Below are 18,856 nucleotides of genomic sequence, written 5' to 3' on the forward strand. Positions count from 1 at the left end.
CCTCTCCCCCTCCCACTTCCTTTTTTAAAGCCCTTATGAACCAATTTCAATGACAACGTGTGAAAAAGAGAGTGATGAACAGGTCTCTCTCTTTCAGAGAACAGCCTCAGAAAGGATAAAGTTTAACTACACAGAAGGGGGGAAATGGTCCCAATTTGGAGGAAAAGGCACAGACGTTTATCATTAATACTGATTAAACAGCATAGCTGACATTTATCACGTGCTATGCAGATGAGTATTTGTATTCTCTAACTAAATCCTCAAAATGTCACTGTGCCTTAAGTACTGTTATTATCAGTTTACAGTTGAGAAAACTATCAGGGAGGTGAAGGGATTTTGCCCAAGGCTACAAGCTAACATGCAGCAGAGCTGGGATTCCAACAGATCAGTCCACAGTACAAATGCTTCAGTTCAGTTGCTCAGTCATGTCCGACTCTTTGCTACCCCTTGGACTGCAGCACGCCAGGCCTCCCGGTCCATCACCAACTCCCGGAGCTTCCTCAAACTCATGTCCATCGAGTAGGTGATGCCATCCAACCATCGCCTGTGCCCATGTGCCAAGTCGGGATACGTGGATACGTTTATTGTCTTATTAGTTTCCCCTCCAACCAGCAGAGGTAGATCGCATCATCCCTATTTTACAGATGAGAAGACTAATTCTACAAGAGAGATGCTCTGACTTTCCAAGTGTCATGCTCATGCATGGCAGAGCCAGCACCTGAATGAGTGTTTGCTGGTCTCTAGAACTCTGACCGTGCTATATTCACAGAGCTTGCTTTCATGTGAGTGAAGGAGGCAGCCTGGAGAGTCACAATCCAGAGGGAAACAGGGCTGCGCCTTGAGCCCCTAAAAGCACTTTGCCATCCCCAGTGTGTTATGTAAGTCTGTGTATTAATACAGAAAATGGATTTTTAGGAACCCTTAGACATACTCTTGTTCACCTTGCCTTACATCCAAATGGCCTTAAATAGTTTACAAGGAAATATGCATCCATTTATCTCCTTTCTCTCTCTCTCAAAAAAAAAAAAAAAAAAGACCTGTGAAGTATACAGAATGAGACTGTTTAATCCCTGGAATACAAATGGGAAAACCGCCTCAGAGAGTTGAATGAGCTCATCCAAGGTCACAAGGCTAGTGTAAAAAAAAAAAGAAGAAGAAGAAGAAGAAGAAGTGAGCGGACTGATAATATCAGGGGCTTTTCGGGTGATGGTTCCCAGCAGGGAAAAAGACCACAGTCAGGGAGCAGACACAGGCACCACCATGGATGCGGGTCACACTGCTCCACCTAGACCTAGCCCCACCCATGGGACGAACATAGGAGATGCTGAGCTGACCTTGACCTTGTGAATTGCCCCAAAGGGTCACTCTTGATATCCCAGCCTCTCACACCCAGAGGGAGAGACAACCAGAACTCAGCAGAGTGTGGAGAAGCCTCTAGCCAAGTGTGATTTCTTCCAAGCCTTCTCCTTCCACTGAGCCTAAGCACCGTCCTTTGAACCAAGGTACTCTGGCCTGGAAGAATGGGGATGCTGAAGTCCCTCGGGCACCTGCCTGGTGCTGCTGAGTCCTCCAGGGTCACCCTGGTGGTCCTCCCCCACCAATGAACCAAGTGCAGGGGCCATGGGTATACTTAACCCGAATCTGTCTGTTTTAATCACCCTCCTCTAGACAGATAAAAGCTTTCCATAGGATTGCTCTCTCAAGCATTTCTCTGTGGCTTTGATATCAGCCATTAAACCATGGAACGGAAAACAAAACAAACAAAAAAAAAGGACCAGCTTCAACTTTTAGCTTTTAATTTTTTTTTAGCCTCCTGAAAGAAACCAGATTGTTGACCTAAATTCCCCCTTTCATCCCCACATCCTCTCACCTCTGCTCGTATTCCCCTGGCTGAGGTTCCACAGCTAGTGGACATCCTGAAGTTGGAGGGCCTGAAATGGCCTTCTTCTCCCTCCTCCCCACTCCTCCATGACCTTATATCCCCTTCAGTAGGAACTGAGGCAGGGACGTCTGAAAGACCTGAGATCTCAGAGTTACAGAGGGTCTCAGGTGGAAGGGACCTCTGTGGCTGTGTGATAAAACCCTCCTATTTCATAGGGGAGGATTTGAGGATGCCCTTGCTGGGGGGAACTGCCCACCCATTGACCTACAGCAGCAAAGTGGCAGAGCTGGGGCATAAGAACCTTGACCGTGGGCCAAGAGATTTTTCCCCCTGAAAGAGAGCATCCTAGAAGACAGCTCTGGCTTTAGAGTTAGCCCAAGTGGGATTCTCCCACTCTCTAGCTGAGATCCTTGGAGGGAAGCCAATTAGCTTCTCTGCACCTGTTCCTTCTCTGTCAAGGAAGATCAGTCAAGCCCACTTCACTGGGTTCTTATGAGCATGGAAGGGGATGTCTGTGCTTAGCCAGGAGACCACTACATTGCCCGTTATTATTATCATTACAGTTCTGCCTTGGTATTCCCAGTGCATTTGTTCCCAGACCCACCGTAGTTACCAAAAGCTGTGGGATGCTCAAGTCCCTTGTATGCAATGGCATGGAATTTGCGTCTGGTTGACACACATCCTCCTGTGTACTTTACATCAGCGCTAGGCTGCTTAAAGTGTCTTATGCAATGTGAATGCCAGTGCATGTCAAGGTCCTCCTAGTGGAGGTCTGGCTCATCTATAGGGGAACTGAACTTGAAATCAGGAGTCTTGAATTCCACTCCTTCCTCCCCCTTAGTGCTGTGTGACCTTGGGCAGGTTGACCTCACCCCTCTGAGTCTCAGTTTTCTCATCTGTAAACAGCACCTGTTATACAAGGTTGCTTGTGAGGGTCATAGGAGACATTTTGGCCCAGAAGCAGCTATGTGCATGCTCAGTACACAGCAGGGGCTCCAGCTGGAGCGAAGAAGCATCTCTTTCCTGGGAGGAGCTTTTCCTGTGAGGCGACCACACCACCCATTTTTATATCCTTGCAGTATTCCTTGCCCTGCCCACAGTAGGAGTTAAGCTGAGACAATGTGTTGTAACCAAGAAGGATACTGAATTGAGTACAGAGCAGCAAATGATTTAAGAGAAACTTCAGGGGGAGAGCTTAAAAAAAACTTGTTGAATGGCAGTATTATAGTTTGCTAGGGTTACCATAACACAGCACCATGACTTGCTGTCTTGAACAACAGAGATCTATTTTCTCACAGCCCTAGAGATTAGGAGTCTGGGATCAAAGTGTCTGCAGGGTTGGATTTTCCGAGTCCTCTGCCCTTGGACCGTATGCTGCTGCTGCTGCTACTAAGTCGCTTCGGTCGTGTCCAACTCTATGCGACCCCATAGACGGCAGCCCACCAGGCTCCCCGGTCCTTGGGATTCTCCAGGCAAGAACACTGGAGTGTGTTGCTATTTCCTCCTCCAATGCATGAACGTGAAAAGTGAAAGTGAAGTCGCTCAGTCGGATCCAACCCTCAGTGACCCCATGGACTGCAGCCCACCAGGCTCCTCCGTCCATGGGATTTTCCAATGGGTGCCATTGCCTTCTCTGTTGGCCCATATAGGGCACCTTTTCCATCCCACGTCTTCATGGTGTCTTCCCCTTGTATCTGTATCTCTTCCTCTTAGCACAACCATTCTATTGGATTAGGGCCCACCCCAATAACCTCACTGTAGCTTAATTATCTCCTTAAAGATCTCTCTCTAGATACATTCACATTCTGAGGGATGAGGGGCTAGCCTTCCACCTAGGAGTTTTTTGAGGGGAACACGTTTCAGCCCATGGCAGATGGAATGGAAGATGGGAGGCAGCCAAGAGCAGGACAGCAACGTTGAAGGAAAGATGAAGAACACTGCAATATAGAACCTGGGCAATGGAGCAAAGCTGAGTCAGAAACCCATAGGCAAGGGGGCTAGTAGTGGAGGTTCAGATGCTGAAGGACAAAGCAGGGAGGCACCCCAGACTCCAGACAGACAACCAGGCCCGGGCAAGTCTCTAGTCCCAGTAAAGTGAGGCAAGTCAGGTAGAACCGACGAAAAGCTAGTCATAAAGGACCGCTGATTCTTAGTCCAGTTTTTGAGCCCCAGGCAGAAGAATGACACAGAAAGCAGCCTTTTTGCAGTTCAGTTCCACTTGCTTGTGTTGCTGCTGTTGAACTTACAAAGATGTTTCTGCAGGGGGTGGGGCATGTCTTCAGATAGCCCAGGATAATGTGTGTGGCACTTGGCACTTGGTGTAGTGATGTGATTAAGAAGTTGGGTCTGGGACTCCTATGGACATGGAGTCTAAGCTGTGTTGCTTTGGACAAGCTGCTACCTTTCTGAGCTTCTGTTTTTCTCTGCAAACTGGGCTGCGTTGGTAGTTTTGTGGTGAAGACCAAGTGAGAGAAGTCCCATAAAGCACATGGCGCTGAGTACGCTCTAAACAATGTGATTGTATTAATAATATGATGGTGCTCTTACAAGGAGCAGAGTGATAGAGAAGTGTCCCCCCGCGCCCCTTCTCTTGCCTCCCTGGTTTGCTCCCTCCCTTCCTTTATTTTATAATTTTAATGACAGACTCTATGCAGCACCTGCAAGGTACCAGATGCTGTGTTGGATGTTGGGCGTTTAGAAATGAACCGGAGAGAGATATAGTCAGGAAGCAGACACTGAATGCATAATTACCAAACAGACGTCTAGGACAGGGAGGAGCGTGATGATTGTGTGGGAGGAAGACCCGTCTATACCTGGGCTGGAGTGGCGTGGTCACACCACCCTGCCCCCGGGCGTTGACAGTGCAGGGATCCTGAGAGTGATCCTAGCCCCAAAGCCCAGACAACTCTCCCGGAGTGGCCCGGGCAGAGGTTTTGGGAAACTCCCTGCAAAGCCTTCTGCATTCGAACTTGCCCCCATTGTGCATGCCCTCTATCTCTGGGGTGAGTTGAGACCAAGAAAAAATAAAAAGAGAAAGAGAGATACAATAAAAATAAATAAACCTCAAGCTTCTGCTGGGCTGTGCAGCCCTTTCACAGCAAATCTGGCTGCCAGCAGATAGGGACACATTAGAGAGACTAGGGTTCAAGTGTCTGATGCTGGCCATGAGACCCAGGGCAGCCTCCTTCCTGGGCCTCTACTTCCTCATCCGTGCAGGTGCCCCGGACGGCCATTGGCTGGGGAATGAATGGGCTCTGGCACTTTCCTTGCCTGCTCGCACGTGCTCACAGCTCTGAGGCAGGCTTATGCTAATTAGCTTAGATGGTGTGCAGGATTGCCCGTGGCCATTCCGTGAGGCTGTGTCCCCCGGGATCAACCTCTAGTCCCGCCCAGATGGTGCGACGTTCAGACTGCCTTACTGTTTCTTTCACTCTGTCTCTATCTTCCTGGAGAACCGTGGGGAAGGATGGGGTGGAGGGGTACTGGCATTCACCCACGTCCTCCAGAGAACACTGTTGCATGTCTGGTGTGGAGACACACAGAGGACGTGTCCTCTAAGCACACAAGAATTGGCGATGACGTGAGGCGTTCGATTCAAATCAACGCACATTTTTGAAGTATCTCCTCCTTACAAGGAACCATTCTCACAGGGAACAAAAGAGCTCTTAAACTGTAGCAGGGAGATCGTTTACTCCCAACTCCTCCTTTCTCAGAAAAGGGAAATAAGGCCTGGCAGCCAAAGAGGCAGGGTGACTTGTCCCCGGCAAGGTCATGCGGCAGACCGAGAGCCCAGATCTCTGGTCCCAGCTCTCCAGTTCCAGGCTGGTGAAACAGCGGTGTCTCCCATCCAGCCCTCTGAAATGTGGCTGCTGTTGATTACTTTATTTTTGCCCAGAAATAAATCCCATTCACCACTACAACCCACCCCCATCCCCCCATCCGTATTGAAATTCAGTGATTTCCTTTCACCACTAACACCCCAGGTAAATATTTCCCTCTGAACTTCTGCAGCCACTGCTTCAGGGTTCTCATTTCCTTACTGTGTTTCCTCTTGGTTCCACTGAAACCCTCCCTTTGCCCTTCCTCTCTGCTCCCTGGGGCTAAGCTGCCTCTTGGTCCTCCGCTCCATGTCGCAGAGTCTAGCCGTTCTTGTTGATTCCCTCTTTTCTCTCAACTGCAAACAGAGGTGGCCGAAGCCCATGTACCCCAGTCCCAGGAAGGTCCTGAACTGAGGGCACTCTACAGATGTACACATTTTACCTTGCTACTCCAGCCAGCTACCTTCCAAAGGCAACAGGAAAGCCAGGCCTGAGAGCCCCCGGCCAAATAAAAACCTGCAGAGAGAGAGAGAGAGAGAAAGAATCCTGTTCCAGATGTGAATTTTCTCACTAGAAGAATTTTCTGTTCCGGGGTGAGGTAGGGGGGTTGTTAGCCAGAAGCGGAAGAGAAGGTGAGCAGAGAGGTGGGATGTGGGGAGGGCAGGGATGGGGACGGGGGGCAAGGTCAGAGGGGCAGGGGGTGAAGTCCAGAAGCCTGTTCTCTCATACTTCCCATAGCTATCAGTGCAAGACATAGGGGAGCTCATTCCAAATGTGGAGTCGGAGCTTTTGCCTTGGAGAGGTCAGTGGGGAGGTAGCTTTTACCATGCAAGTCTCATGACAGTAGCAAAACCAAGGGGAGGGGGGTTGGGCTATGATTTCTGAGTAGCGTTTGCCAGTAAATTTGAGGAGGACTCGTGCTCTTTGAGCCTTCATCCTACCCGCTGTTAACACATCAGCCACCTGGTCTTTAGGGTGCCTACTGTCTCTGGTGTTGCTACATTTTCTTTTCATCCTTCCCCCCTTTGCATCCTTGACATCACTCTGAGACCCTCTAGCATTTTAACAATGTAGTCCCATCTGGACAGCCATGGTGTGCCAAGGATGGTATAGCCACTATGTCTTTTAAGCGTGACAACATGTGTAAAGAGAGATAGAGAGGAGGGGATTGAGATCCACAGAGGTGAAGCGATTTGCCCCGGATGTATGGCCAATAATTGTTGTCATCAGAATTACCCTGACTCCAAAGGCCCTGCTCTTTGTATCCGGCCAAGAACACACTCTGTCTTCTGATTCTCTCTGTCCTTTACCCAGGGAGTCATAGATTAGTGCCTCTGCTTCTATTTCACCTTTTCTCTTCTCCCACTCTGTTCAGAATCATCCATGTGTGCATTTGTGGGACACTTGCTGAGTGCCTGCTGTGTACACCCCATAGTGCAAGATGCTGGACAGGGTAGAGATGACCCAGACAGAGTCATCATTCTCAAAAAGTGTCGTGTCTAGGGGAGACTCCAAAACCAGAGAGTAAATGTCCAGTTTCCTAGAAGTACAAAGAATTCAGAGGAGAGAGTGATTATTCCTCACAGGACCATTAGGGAAAGCTTCCTGAGAGAGGTGGTTTCTGTTTTAGCCATTGGGAAACCTAGGATCACAGAAAATCCCCTGTGGAGCAGGCGTATGAGGGAAACCTCATGCATTCCCTTCCCTTGCCGGGGAGAGAACCAAGACCCACCAATACTTGGTGTTTCAGCAAGGCCTGAGAGCAGGTTGATATTGTAGGAGACCCTGGCCATCACTTGAAAGTTGGTAGAACAAGGAATGGTGATAGGGGAGATGTAGGTGGACTTGGAAGCTTGGCCAAAACTACCATCCATGTCAGCTGCTAACAGATTTACACAAAATTGAAGGCCCCAGTACCCACAAAGAAGTACAAAGTGTGTGGGCCTTCTCTACTGATTTTGCTAGAAGCTCTCTGTGCTCATTTGATGAGTGTTAATGGCAGAGGTACACTCAAAGTCATGGTGACCGCAGCAGTTCTCCAGCTGAAAGTAGGGGTTGTCCTCCTAAATGAGCATCTTTTATTCGTTCTCCTATCCCTGCTCTCTCCTCCCACCTAGCCTCTTACATCATCGAACACTTAGAGTACATTCTTAGTTAGAAAGTCCTCTTCCCCATCCAACTGCTTGCCTGTGCCAAGGACACTGGGTGTATTCCATAAAAGCTGGGAACAGGAGTTGATGAGAGTAAAGAGACTTAGATCCAGAGAGAATCTACTTAGTGACTTCCTGGGGTTTCCAGGCTAAGTCTAGAGATGTCTAGCTTGGAACTTCCCCAAACACTCAACTGAAATTTGGGACAACCCAGGCAGGTGTTTTTATGCAGATGGACCCCTGGTGACACTGATGGGGGAGAGGGAGGTAGAGTTAGTACCTAGGACGGTGATCCTAGGGTCTGATGGATCTAGGATCTAGTTACCAACCAGTTGACCTTAAACCATCCATCTCTTTACCTCCTTCAATTCCTGTTTCCTCCTTTGTTAACTTCATATCATCACCTTGAGGGTGCTAAATGTGTTGAATGAATTAATGCATATGCAGACCTTCACACAATGCCTCACTTGTGACAGAGGCTTGGTTTTACTTAATGATGGAGTCCCCAACATCTTTTTATGCCAAGAGGATGACTTTTACTTTTTAAAATATTAGCATTGATGTTAGAGAAAAGCAGGTTTGAACTGGGTCTCAGGAAATTTGTCAGTGACTATGTAACCTAACAAATACCTTCCATTTCCTGAGTCTCAACTCCCTTAACTTTTGAGTGAAGGACTTGGAATTGTTGATGTTTAAAAACCTTTCCAGCTCAGATAGTAAGTACGCCTGGCTTTCTTGGGGGTGAATGTCAGAGCTAGTCAGGGCTACTGTTAAGATAGAAGCTTTGCAGTCCATGACCATCACTTCTCCAGGCAACTTTCCCAGCAATTCACCACCACTGATCACTGATGAGAGCTGGTGGCTGATGCACTCCTGTTATGGTGACTATAGTCAGAGCTGTCGAAATGCACCTTCTGTTGAGCATTTTCTCTCTCTGATTCTTCTCTTACCTCTCCCTCTCACCATGTATGTCATTCTACACTTAAAATACACTTTTAATTAAAAAGTCCTCTTCCCCATCCAACGGTTTTGCAAAATCAAAGATTTTCAGATTTTAATTATTAGTAGTATTACTGTTGTTTTCTTTAGCTCAAGTGTGTATTCTGCCAACAAATGTCATTTTTTGTGTGCCCCATTCTCAGAACCAATCAAAGTGAAACCACATGGGTTAAAGTTGTGGTCAGAACCTCCCAAAGCTACCTCATCCGTGTTCTCCATTCCTCCAGCCCTCACCTTGCCCTCGGGGTGGTCCCAAAGGCTCAGTCAGTCACCGCCAGAAGGCCACTGAGCGCAGTTTGTGACTTCCTCTTCTGGGCATCCTGATAGGAATTTTATCAGAAAGAAAGAACTCTCCCCTCCTTCCTCCACCCTTTATTTATTCATCTTTTTCTTTTGGGGCTACATAGGGCTCTATGACAAATGTTCTTATGCCTCACGTGACCGAGGATGGGTCGTGGGCATTCACACCGTCAGTGACCAAGGCAACAGAGACCCACGCTACTTTTTCTCCTTGAAGACAGACCGGGCCCGGCAAGTGACCACCATCAATGCCCACCGCAGCTACCTCCCAGGCCAGTGGGTATACCTGGCTGCCACCTACGACGGGCGGCTGATGAAGCTCTACATGAACGGTGCCCAGGTGGCCACCTCCGGGGAGCAGGTGGGCGGGATCTTCAGCCCCCTGACCCAGAAGTGTAAAGTCCTCATGCTGGGAGGCAGCACCCTGAACCACAACTACCGGGGCTCCGTGGAGCGCTTCAGCCTGTGGAAGGTGGCCAGGACGCAACGCGAGATCCTGCTGGACATGGGGACCCGCGGCCCCCAGGGCCCTCTACCTCAGCTCCTCCTGCAGGAGAACTGGGACAATGTGAAGCGAGCCTGGTCCCCCATGAAGGACGGCAGCAGCCCCCGCGTGGAGGTCAGCGGCGCCCACGGCTTCCGGCTGGACACCAGCTTGGAGCCGCCGCTGTGCGGGCAGACGCTGTGCGACAGCCCCGAGGTCATTGCCAACTACAACCAGCTGCCGCGGCTCCGCCAGCCCAAGGTGGTGCGCTACCGCGTGGTCAACCTCCACGACGACGGCCGGGAGAACCCCACCGTGAGCCGGCAGCAGATCGACTTCCAGCACCAGCAGCTGGCCGAGGCCTTCAAGCACTATAACATCTCCTGGGAGCTCGAGGTGCTGGAGGTGAGCAACTCCTCCTTGCGCCGCCGCCTCATCCTGGCCAACTGCGACATCAGCAAGATCGGCGACGAGAACTGCGACCCCGAGTGTAACCACACGCTGACCGGCCACGACGGCGGGGACTGCCGCCACCTGCGCCACCCCGCCTTCGCCAAGAAGCAGCAGAACGGGGTGTGTGACATGGACTGCAACTACGAGCGCTTCAACTTCGACGGCGGGGAGTGCTGTGACCCCAATATCACCGACGTCACCAAGACCTGCTTCGAGCCCGACAATCTGCACAGGTAAGGGAGTCGAGCTCCTCCCCTTTTACCCATGGGTGTGGCTCCTAACGCCCAATGGGGCTGCGGGAATTTCCCAATTCGCAAGGCAGACTGGACCAAGTAATCACAGGACTGCATGCAGGGTTGGGCTTCCTAGGTGGCCCAGTGATAAAGAATCTGCCTGCCAGTGCAGGAGAGGCGGGTTGGATCCCTGGGTCAGGAAGACCCCCTGGAGAAGGAAATGGCAACCCACTCCAGTGTTCTTGCCTGGGAAATCCCACAGACAGAGGAGCCTGGTGGCCTGCAGTCCATGGAGTCGCAAGGAGTCCGATACAACTTAGGGACTAAACAAATACGCAAGGTTAGTCCATTACCGAAATATTTCTGCATCGCCTCCTATGGGCTCAGAGGGAGTTCTCAAGATCCTGTCTTCTCAAAAGGCTCAGAGTCTGGAACTGGACCACCTGGGCTGAGTACTAACAGCTACAGTCTGCCGTCCAGTGCAGTGGTCATTAGCCACATGTGACTGTTTTTAAATTAGTGAAGATGAAATGCAGTTTAAAATCCAGTTCTTGCATCACACTAGCCACGTTTTCAGAATTCAGTAGCCACCTGGGGCTAGTGGTACCGTACTAGACAGAGTCATATGACTGCTTCTGTGCTAGCAGAAGGGTCTGTTGGGCAGTTCTGGTGGAGCTGGGATGGGCTGGGGTCAGACAGACTGCATACTTTTTCTGTCACTATGTCATGTCTGAATCTTTGGGACCCTGTGGACTGTAGCCTGCCAGGCTTCTCTGTCCATGGGATTTTCCAGGCAAGAATCCTGGGTTCAGGGCTCTTCCCTTACTTTGTGACCTCTTACAGATGTCCTCATCTGTACAATGGGAATGACAGTGGCACCTACTTTGTGAAGTTGCTTTGAGGATCAAATGAGGGCCGGCCAAGCAAGTCTCTCCTAGGGGCTAGCAGGTGACTGCCTCTCGATAAGTGCATCTGCCGCTTCTTGAACAATGAAAGGCAGCATGGAGCATGCGTAGGAGGTCAAAGAGGAACAGCTGACTTGCAGCCTGAACATTTTAGGGAAAGCTTAGGTACGGTTTGGACATCAGAGATTGAGTAGATTGAGTTGAGGTAGAAGGAGGATACTCAAGGCAGAGGAGCTTCACATATTGCTGAGAAGAGGGTGGAAATGGTGGAGGGCAGATTTTCTGTCTAATGCCTGACTTAGCCTCTGCCTTGTACTACAACTCTGACCAGCAACCCCCCAAAACACCCAGAGGTGGACCATAGGTGACCGCCATTTGATGTGGGACCCAGGGGGACTAGTTTTAAGTCAGAGAGACAGTCTGCATCCACTTTCCTGACTTTCCAGATTCATGCTGAACTTTTCCATTCTCTCCAGCTCACAGGACCCTGGCCTTGCTGATGGCTTGATTGGTTGGCTCATTTGCCAACCTCTGCAGGTTTTCTGCTGACTCTTCTCTTTATGTCTCTCTCACAAGAGCCAGGGCCTCCCATGTACCGACAAAATACCTATGTGCAGAGGAATGACGATGCTGGCAAGAGAATGTCATGCCTGGCCCCAAGCCAGAGAGCACGTCAGCTCAGCCTTCTGGCTGAGTCCAGGCGGGCCCCTGGACTCTCACCTTGGCTCAGAGATGGGAGCAGCCCATGTAGGAAAAGCCTTGGTGTGTGGCAGGTTCCTTCCAGGTCACCATGCACTTTCATCTCTGCTCTAGTTAGGCTTTGATGGCCTTTGATGAGAATGACTGGACAGGGTTAGCATTTTGTATTTAACTGATAAGGCCTTAAAGAGTGAAATGACTCAACCAAAGTCCCAGGTCAGGAAAGACATCTGGCTAAATCACAAATGCAGGACTTCTGAGATGAATGTGATGTATGCTCTCCTGAGCCAGACCCCAGGAGTTCCTGGGATGCCCAGGTAGAGTGGGTGTGGGAGGATAGATAAAGAGCCAGGAATACTGGAAGCCACTCATCTATTTGTCCGTTTATCCATTCATTCATTCATGCAACAAATGTTTATTCAGCACCTTTCCAGTGCCAGGAAGGTGAGCACCTGTGTCCCTTCTTTGCGGAAGGAAATCCGGGCTTCAGAAGAAGGAAGGGACTGACCCCCAGTCACTCAGCTAAAGCATAGAGAGCTTAGATTTGAGTCTTGCTCTGTTGACTCCACAGTTCCCATGGAAGGGAGGTATTTTTAAATCCAAGGAGCCGTAAGGGGCAGAGTCAAAAAGCAGGAGTGACTGGCGAGGTGGCTTTCGTAAAGCCTTTGGGAGAAAACTGCTGAGTATGATTGGGGCAGGACCAAGGGCAGCTGACCTCTGTGGTTGGGGTGCCGGGGCCGCGGGGCCCAAGGTTCTAGAGAGCTGACCATCAGCAGACAGTGCTGGCAGGTGCCAGCGGCCTCCTCTTTTCTAAGTCATGGGACCACATGTCCAGAATGCCCGTGAGCAGCCATTTGCCAGCACTGTGACCACTCACACCAGGGCCTGTGTGTTTGCTGGCTGGAAAGTCCTGTGCCCCAGGGAGCCCCACCGGGTATGTTTCACCTCCTGATGAAGCTAGGGGGAGGGGCACAGCATTCTGGCTGAATCAGCTCTCCTGTGTGCAGAGAAAAACCTGTGGAAATTTGCAGAGAAAACACTTGCTTTATGATTTTAAAAAAAGAGGGAGGGACGGGGCGGGGGGGGTGGGAGGAAGAAATGAATGAAAAAGGAAAGAAAGAGGAAAGAAAGGGAGAGAGGGAGCTAGGAAAGAAGGACAACACCTGTAATAGAAAATTAGATTGACATTGTCTCGATGATTTTTAATGAAGAGGTGAACTTGTTTTATACACAAGGTATGCTCCTGCGTTGCCTGCCTCCCACCCTCCCTCTCTCTCAGTGTGTAAAAACAATAAAGATAATATTTCAATTACTACTTCTCAGTCTGTGGTAGAGAACCAGTTTTGTTTCCTCTACGTTGCCAACCAATTCTTTTGTAACATACAACAAAAATGAACTGCTATGAATGAAGTATCCCCAAGAATGGTGAAGCAGTGTCAAGAGTTCTCTAAAGTTTCTAAATGTTGTCTCTCCACTTCTATACTCATTGTGCCATAGACTAATGAGAAGTGGCTGGTGCACAGCTTACTTAGAGTGGCACTGAGTAAAATTCATCATCCTGACAGCTTATGTAGCAGTTCCTTCGAGTAAACTAAGATCCACCAGTGATACAGTAGTGCAGACTCCATCAGAGAATTACCTTTCTTCTAACACATTCGAAGCCATTCTTTGCCTACTAATCCTTGGGCCCCCTTAGTCCACGTTCTCAGGAGTTCATGTGTTACAAAGTTCACCCAGTCCTAGCAGAAGGCTACAGAAGACATCGAAATGATGTTAGATGTCAGACCTAGAAACAGCCTCAGAGATCAGTGGGTCCAAAGCCTGCTTCCCCCATAGAGGGAAGCTGAGGCCTAAGCTCATATAATCCATTAGTGATCAGAATGAGGTTAAGGGCCCTCTAGGTTTCCGAGGCCCAGTCATCTACTGCGATGAAGCTTCTCAGGACTGTGCTGACATTCTTGCTTTTCACGGATACCTGCTCCCCGGCTCTCTGACCTTGCCCTCCTCTTCTGAGCATGTGGAGTCGTGAAATGCTGAGATGAGGGAGTTTGGAAGAGAATCAGATAAGGACTTTGGATGTCCATGAGCCACTGCAGAACTATTACAGCTAGATTGGCCATGGGGTTTCCTTGTTAAGAGGGCAGGATAAGGATACCTGAGTGAGGATATGGACAAAGAAGGGGGCTAGGGAGTGGATGTGGATGAGTAAACAGAACACTGAGAAAGCGGGTCCACCAAGAGGATGCAGCCTCAGTAAGGGGTTGGGGAGGGATGGGATGAGGAAGGGCTTGTGGAATATGGAGTCACTCAGTATGGCTGGGGTCTGGAGCATAAGCAGAAAGGGGTTCGGTTTATCTCGTGAAAAACTATAGCCTGCCTCTATCCCTCCTTTCATTTCTTTAGGCCCTCCTTCCTTTCCTCCCTCCTTCCTTCCTATTTTGCCTTCTTTTCTCTTTAAATGTTGAATGTTCCCTTTGTGCCAGCCCTGTCCTTGCCCTTTTGGAGCTCATCATCCAGTGGATATCCTGGCTTCCCTGGTGGCTCAGACAGTAAAGCATCTGCCTGCAATGTGGGAGACTTGGGTTCGATCCCTGGGCTGGGAAGATCCCCTGGAGAAGGAAATGACAACCCATTCCAATACTCTTGCCTAGAAAATCCCGTGGATGGAGGAGCCTGGCAGGCTACAGTCCATGGGGTTGCAAAGAGTCGGACACCACTAAGCAGCTTCACTTTCTTTCTCTCTCTTATCCAGTGGATAAGAGAGGTGAGCAAACAAGGCATCACGATCCCTGGTGTGAAAGAAGGACACCCCCCACCCCCCAGTCTCAGCCAAGAGGAGCTGTCTTGGAGGGGAAGCACAGGTCTTTTTATTGGACTGGACAGTTATAAAAAGACATTCCAGTGACTCTTGGCCGTTCCCTACAATAGTGGAGACAAGCCAGGTAGGCAGGACTTCATTTGCAGCCATTAGAAATGTCTACAAACAGAACGTACTTGGTGCATCTTTTTATAAATGAAATGAAAAACCTGGATGTTAATAGAAAGCCCTGGTATCAGGAAATCCAGGGGCAGTTGACACTTCGGGCTGGGCACACTTCATGGTGAGAGGATGTTGCAACACACCCACCAAGTTCCTGATGGACCCCTTCTAGCTGCGAGCTCTGGCATCGTTAGGTGAACTTCACTTGAACGTCTGTTCCTATGGAATAGGACAGGTAAAAGGAGACCTCCCAGACACCCGGACGATGGCTCACAGGGAAACGTTTTCTTTGTCTTCTCTGCATTATTATTTTTAATGTAACAAGGGCAATCCCCTGGGGCCGTGCTTTGTTTCTTTGGACCCAAGTGGGTGTTGCTGGAATCTTTGGAAAGGGCTGGAATAAGCCTCCAGGCAGTCTACGTGACCCTTCTGCCAGTGCCTGTCATCCTCCTCAGTCTCTTCTCCTGCCCCTTATCTGAGGCCAGTAGATGGTTTGCCTTCCAATGAGACCCTTATTGGGTTTGTTTTTTTTTTTTTACTTCTTTTCTAGAATGATCTCACAGAGCATGCACTTTCTTCTCTTCCGTTCCCTGCACGTCTAACACAGTTGCTTGGAATCAGGGACTCTCTGAGCTGAAATGAGTGGTGGAATGGTCCAGCCCCCATGACCATAGAGGGGCAGTGCTGACCCAGGCCTCACAGAGAGAGGGGGGCCAAGCAGAGCACAAGTCCTGGGGTCTCGTTTCTTCCTCCCGAGGCATTTCAGTGCCCTCCATTGCCTTGATGTCTTAGCAGCTGGCTACTTGGAAGCAGTCTGTTCAGGAAGGCTGTGTTCTTATTCATCATCCGTATTTTGGTAAGGGACTTTGTTATCCAAGGGACTGTGAGAAATGCCCTAGGGATTGAAGATATGATCCATGTCCTCAAGGTATCTGCGTGCTGTGGTTTCATGACATTTTGTTACAGTCATTCAAGAGATGGCAAGAGAGCAGATGATTCGCTTCCAAATGAACCAGACAGATGATAAGACTTACATGAGCTCTGAGAAAAGGCAGATTCATAGCAGTCAGGAGCAATCAGGAAAAGTTTTCTGGTCGAGAAGGTATACAAACAGGTTTCCAGCATTTGTAGGGTCTGGAGTGGAATAAAAGAGCAAGGTAGGAGCAGAGAGATGGAGGTGGGCAGGTGTGGGGAGGGTATAAGAAAGAGGTGGGGTAGATGCTTGAGGCTTCATGCAGGTAGATGCCCTCTCTTGATCATCAGATTACGAACCTCCCACAATCAGACTTAGAAAGAACGAGAGAAGAATTCAGGGGAAACAGATTCGAGCCCTGACTTAGCTATGCAAGTCTCTTAATCTCCTCGGGCCTCCGTTTCCACGTCTGTCCAAAGGGAAAAATAGTAACAATGGTATTTGACTGCCAGGATCACACGATTGCCTCGAGGGTCACACAAAATAACATCCCAGAAAGAGTTCTGGGAAGAGTTAACCAGCACGCAGATGAAAGAAGGCATTGTTGTTTTTTTCTGTAACTTTGTTCATCCTTTTCCAGTAATCATGTAAGAGAAATTGCTTGGAATTTTATAATCAGAATATCAGAGTTTATTTAACGTGACTAACATTCATTAAAGCAATAACAGCAGTCAGGCCTGGTGGAATGGAGAAATGAGGGGTGTTGGAGACTGACCAGCACTTGAGTCTTGGTTCCTTGTCTGCCTTGGCCCATCTTGCAGTAACATGACTTGGGTTCTCAACGGTCACAGTTGGGTGTGGCATGTCAGGAAATTTAAATGGAGCCATGGTGTGTGAAGCACCTGGGCCAGTGCGTGGCACATAGTAGGTGCTGGGAGGCTCCCCTCCCTGCCCCCAGGCGCACGTGGGCTCCTCTTCTACCAGCTTTGTCTTACGGAGACTGCAGGCTCATAAAGAAGGTCTGGCTGAAACTTCGGTGCGCACACTGAGGGCATTTGTTCAGATTACTTCCATTCTTAAAATACTTTTTTTTTTTTTTTGAGGACTGACCACAGAATTGGCTTTTTAAATGAAGACCACATAACTTCTATCAAACTCATTGAGCTCACACAGTAGTTTACTTTGAAAACACCCCAGATGTCTGTGTTAGAGGATACATCTCTGCAACACGGAACGATCCCCTCAGTGTTGAGGGGGGTCATAGTGGGTGGGTAGCTGATTCAGTCGAAGCTCCTAGACTTTTCGACCATGTCCAGCCCACGTGTGTGCCTGAGTGTAGATATGCGAACACCCCATCCAGGCCCCCTAATCCACGTGGTCTGCCGTCCTCTGATTCAGTCTGAGATTTCCTCATGCTTTTCTTCCGAACAAAGCCCACCTCGACTCACAGGTTCTGTCTGTGACCCACAAACACTCATGACTTTGGTCTTTGAGAGCAGACTAGAGGGGTGATAGAGAGCAGGAGAAGGATTGCTCGTGGTCCCTGAAGATGTGGTTAATAAGATGCTCAAGACAGTGCAGAAGAGTGAGGGATCGGGCAGTCCAGAAAATAAAGAAGAACACAAGTTTCAGACACAGAGGGGATGTGAATCAAGCCACTTACTATTTCTGTGACCTTGAACTAGTCTTTTCCATGATCAGAGACTCAGTTTTCTCCTCTGTAAAACCAGGAATGAAAGTAACGTTGGGTGGTTTTAGAGGATGTCACAAAAGTGTACCCGGTCAACCCTTTCAAACAGCACCTGGGACTTAGTGACCGCTCAAAGTAACAATGGTTGTTTGGAAATTTTCTGTCTCTGGGAAACCTTCTGACCTCTGACATGCACATGCCCAAATTCCTAGCCCCTCTCAGATCCTGAGCCCCCTTGCTACAACCTCCGAGCTGGACTGGGAGTTGGATGTGACCTAATCACTCTGTACTACCAAGGGCTCTTGGATTTTTACACCTGCCAATTCCATTTTTTAAAGATTTCCTTTACTCCCAAAGCCTGGCATGTACGAAATGCTAATGTTTTTATTTGTGCAAGAGTTAGGCAGCAGGTCACATGGAGTGTATGCATTCCCATCAAAAAACACAGGCCTGTCGGGGTTCCAGGATCCTACCAAGAAATTCACCTGTGAGCATCCTAGGGAGGGGGCTGGGATCCAGGCCGGTGCCCCCGAGGGCCTCAGGACCCACTGGGCAGGGTAGGATGGAGCTGGCCTTCTACCTGCGCCTGGGGATCTGGCCACAGCACACCCACCTGAGCGTTTACAGGTGAAGGTTGGACCCTTTCCTCCAAGACACACCGGGGAGGCCCCACCAGGCGGGGGCTGCTCCCTCTCTCACCCCTTTCCTAGACCTATGTTTCCACTCCCAGGGCCCTGGACAGACAAATGGAGCGCACGGTGCCCTTTTGAGGGCCTCAGTGGGAGGCGGCTGGGTTTTCTCCGCCCTGTGTCTGGCTCGGTCAGCACTCTCATTTTCCTTCCTCCATCCACGGGTGACACTGACCACTCATGACGGCCTCAGCGCTCAGTCAGACACCCTTCCAGGTTAGGAGACGGAGCAGCCGGACTGTGAGGAAGGGCTGAACAGACACCGGTACATTTGGTTTCATGAAACACGTTTCCCTTGATTGATTTCAGCCCAGCTTGTACCTGCCTGCTTGCAGCTGGCCAGTTTTCCACCTCCTGAGAGGGAACCCCCCCACCTCCACTCTCACCTTCTGCAGACACAAAACCACTGTGTGGACAGCAGCATGTAGCTCACGGGTTTGTCTGTAGCCATTGAAGAGGCTCCTGTTTCTTCATATTTATGGAGGGCTGTTTTCTTTTTCTCCATCCCTCTCTGCTTCTCTTTCTCCCTGTTTCCCAGAGTCTATGTCGTTTTGTGGGTCTGGTGATGATGGATTGAAGGTGAGGGCGTTCGTGTCCTCCGTTTCAAGCTTGTGATGTTTGTTGATTCCGGCCTTTTTGGAGCTCAGCCAGCCAGCCACAG

At 49.6% G+C, this 18,856-nt stretch overlaps 1 protein-coding gene across 1 annotated transcript in view; it reads left to right on the plus strand.

Moving 5' to 3' along the window:
- PAPPA (pappalysin 1) overlaps positions 1-18,856 on the plus strand; it is a 266,669-nt gene that overhangs the window by 26,270 nt on the left and 221,543 nt on the right. The window contains exon 2 of the mRNA XM_024996354.2: positions 9,257-10,319. Within this exon, the coding sequence (XP_024852122.1) occupies positions 9,257-10,319 (1,063 nt within the window). The remainder of the gene's footprint in view (positions 1-9,256; positions 10,320-18,856) is intronic.

The sequence above is a fragment of the Bos taurus genome, chromosome 8 (genome assembly GCF_002263795.3).
Source record: "Bos taurus isolate L1 Dominette 01449 registration number 42190680 breed Hereford chromosome 8, ARS-UCD2.0, whole genome shotgun sequence".
NCBI lineage: Eukaryota > Metazoa > Chordata > Mammalia > Artiodactyla > Bovidae > Bos > Bos taurus.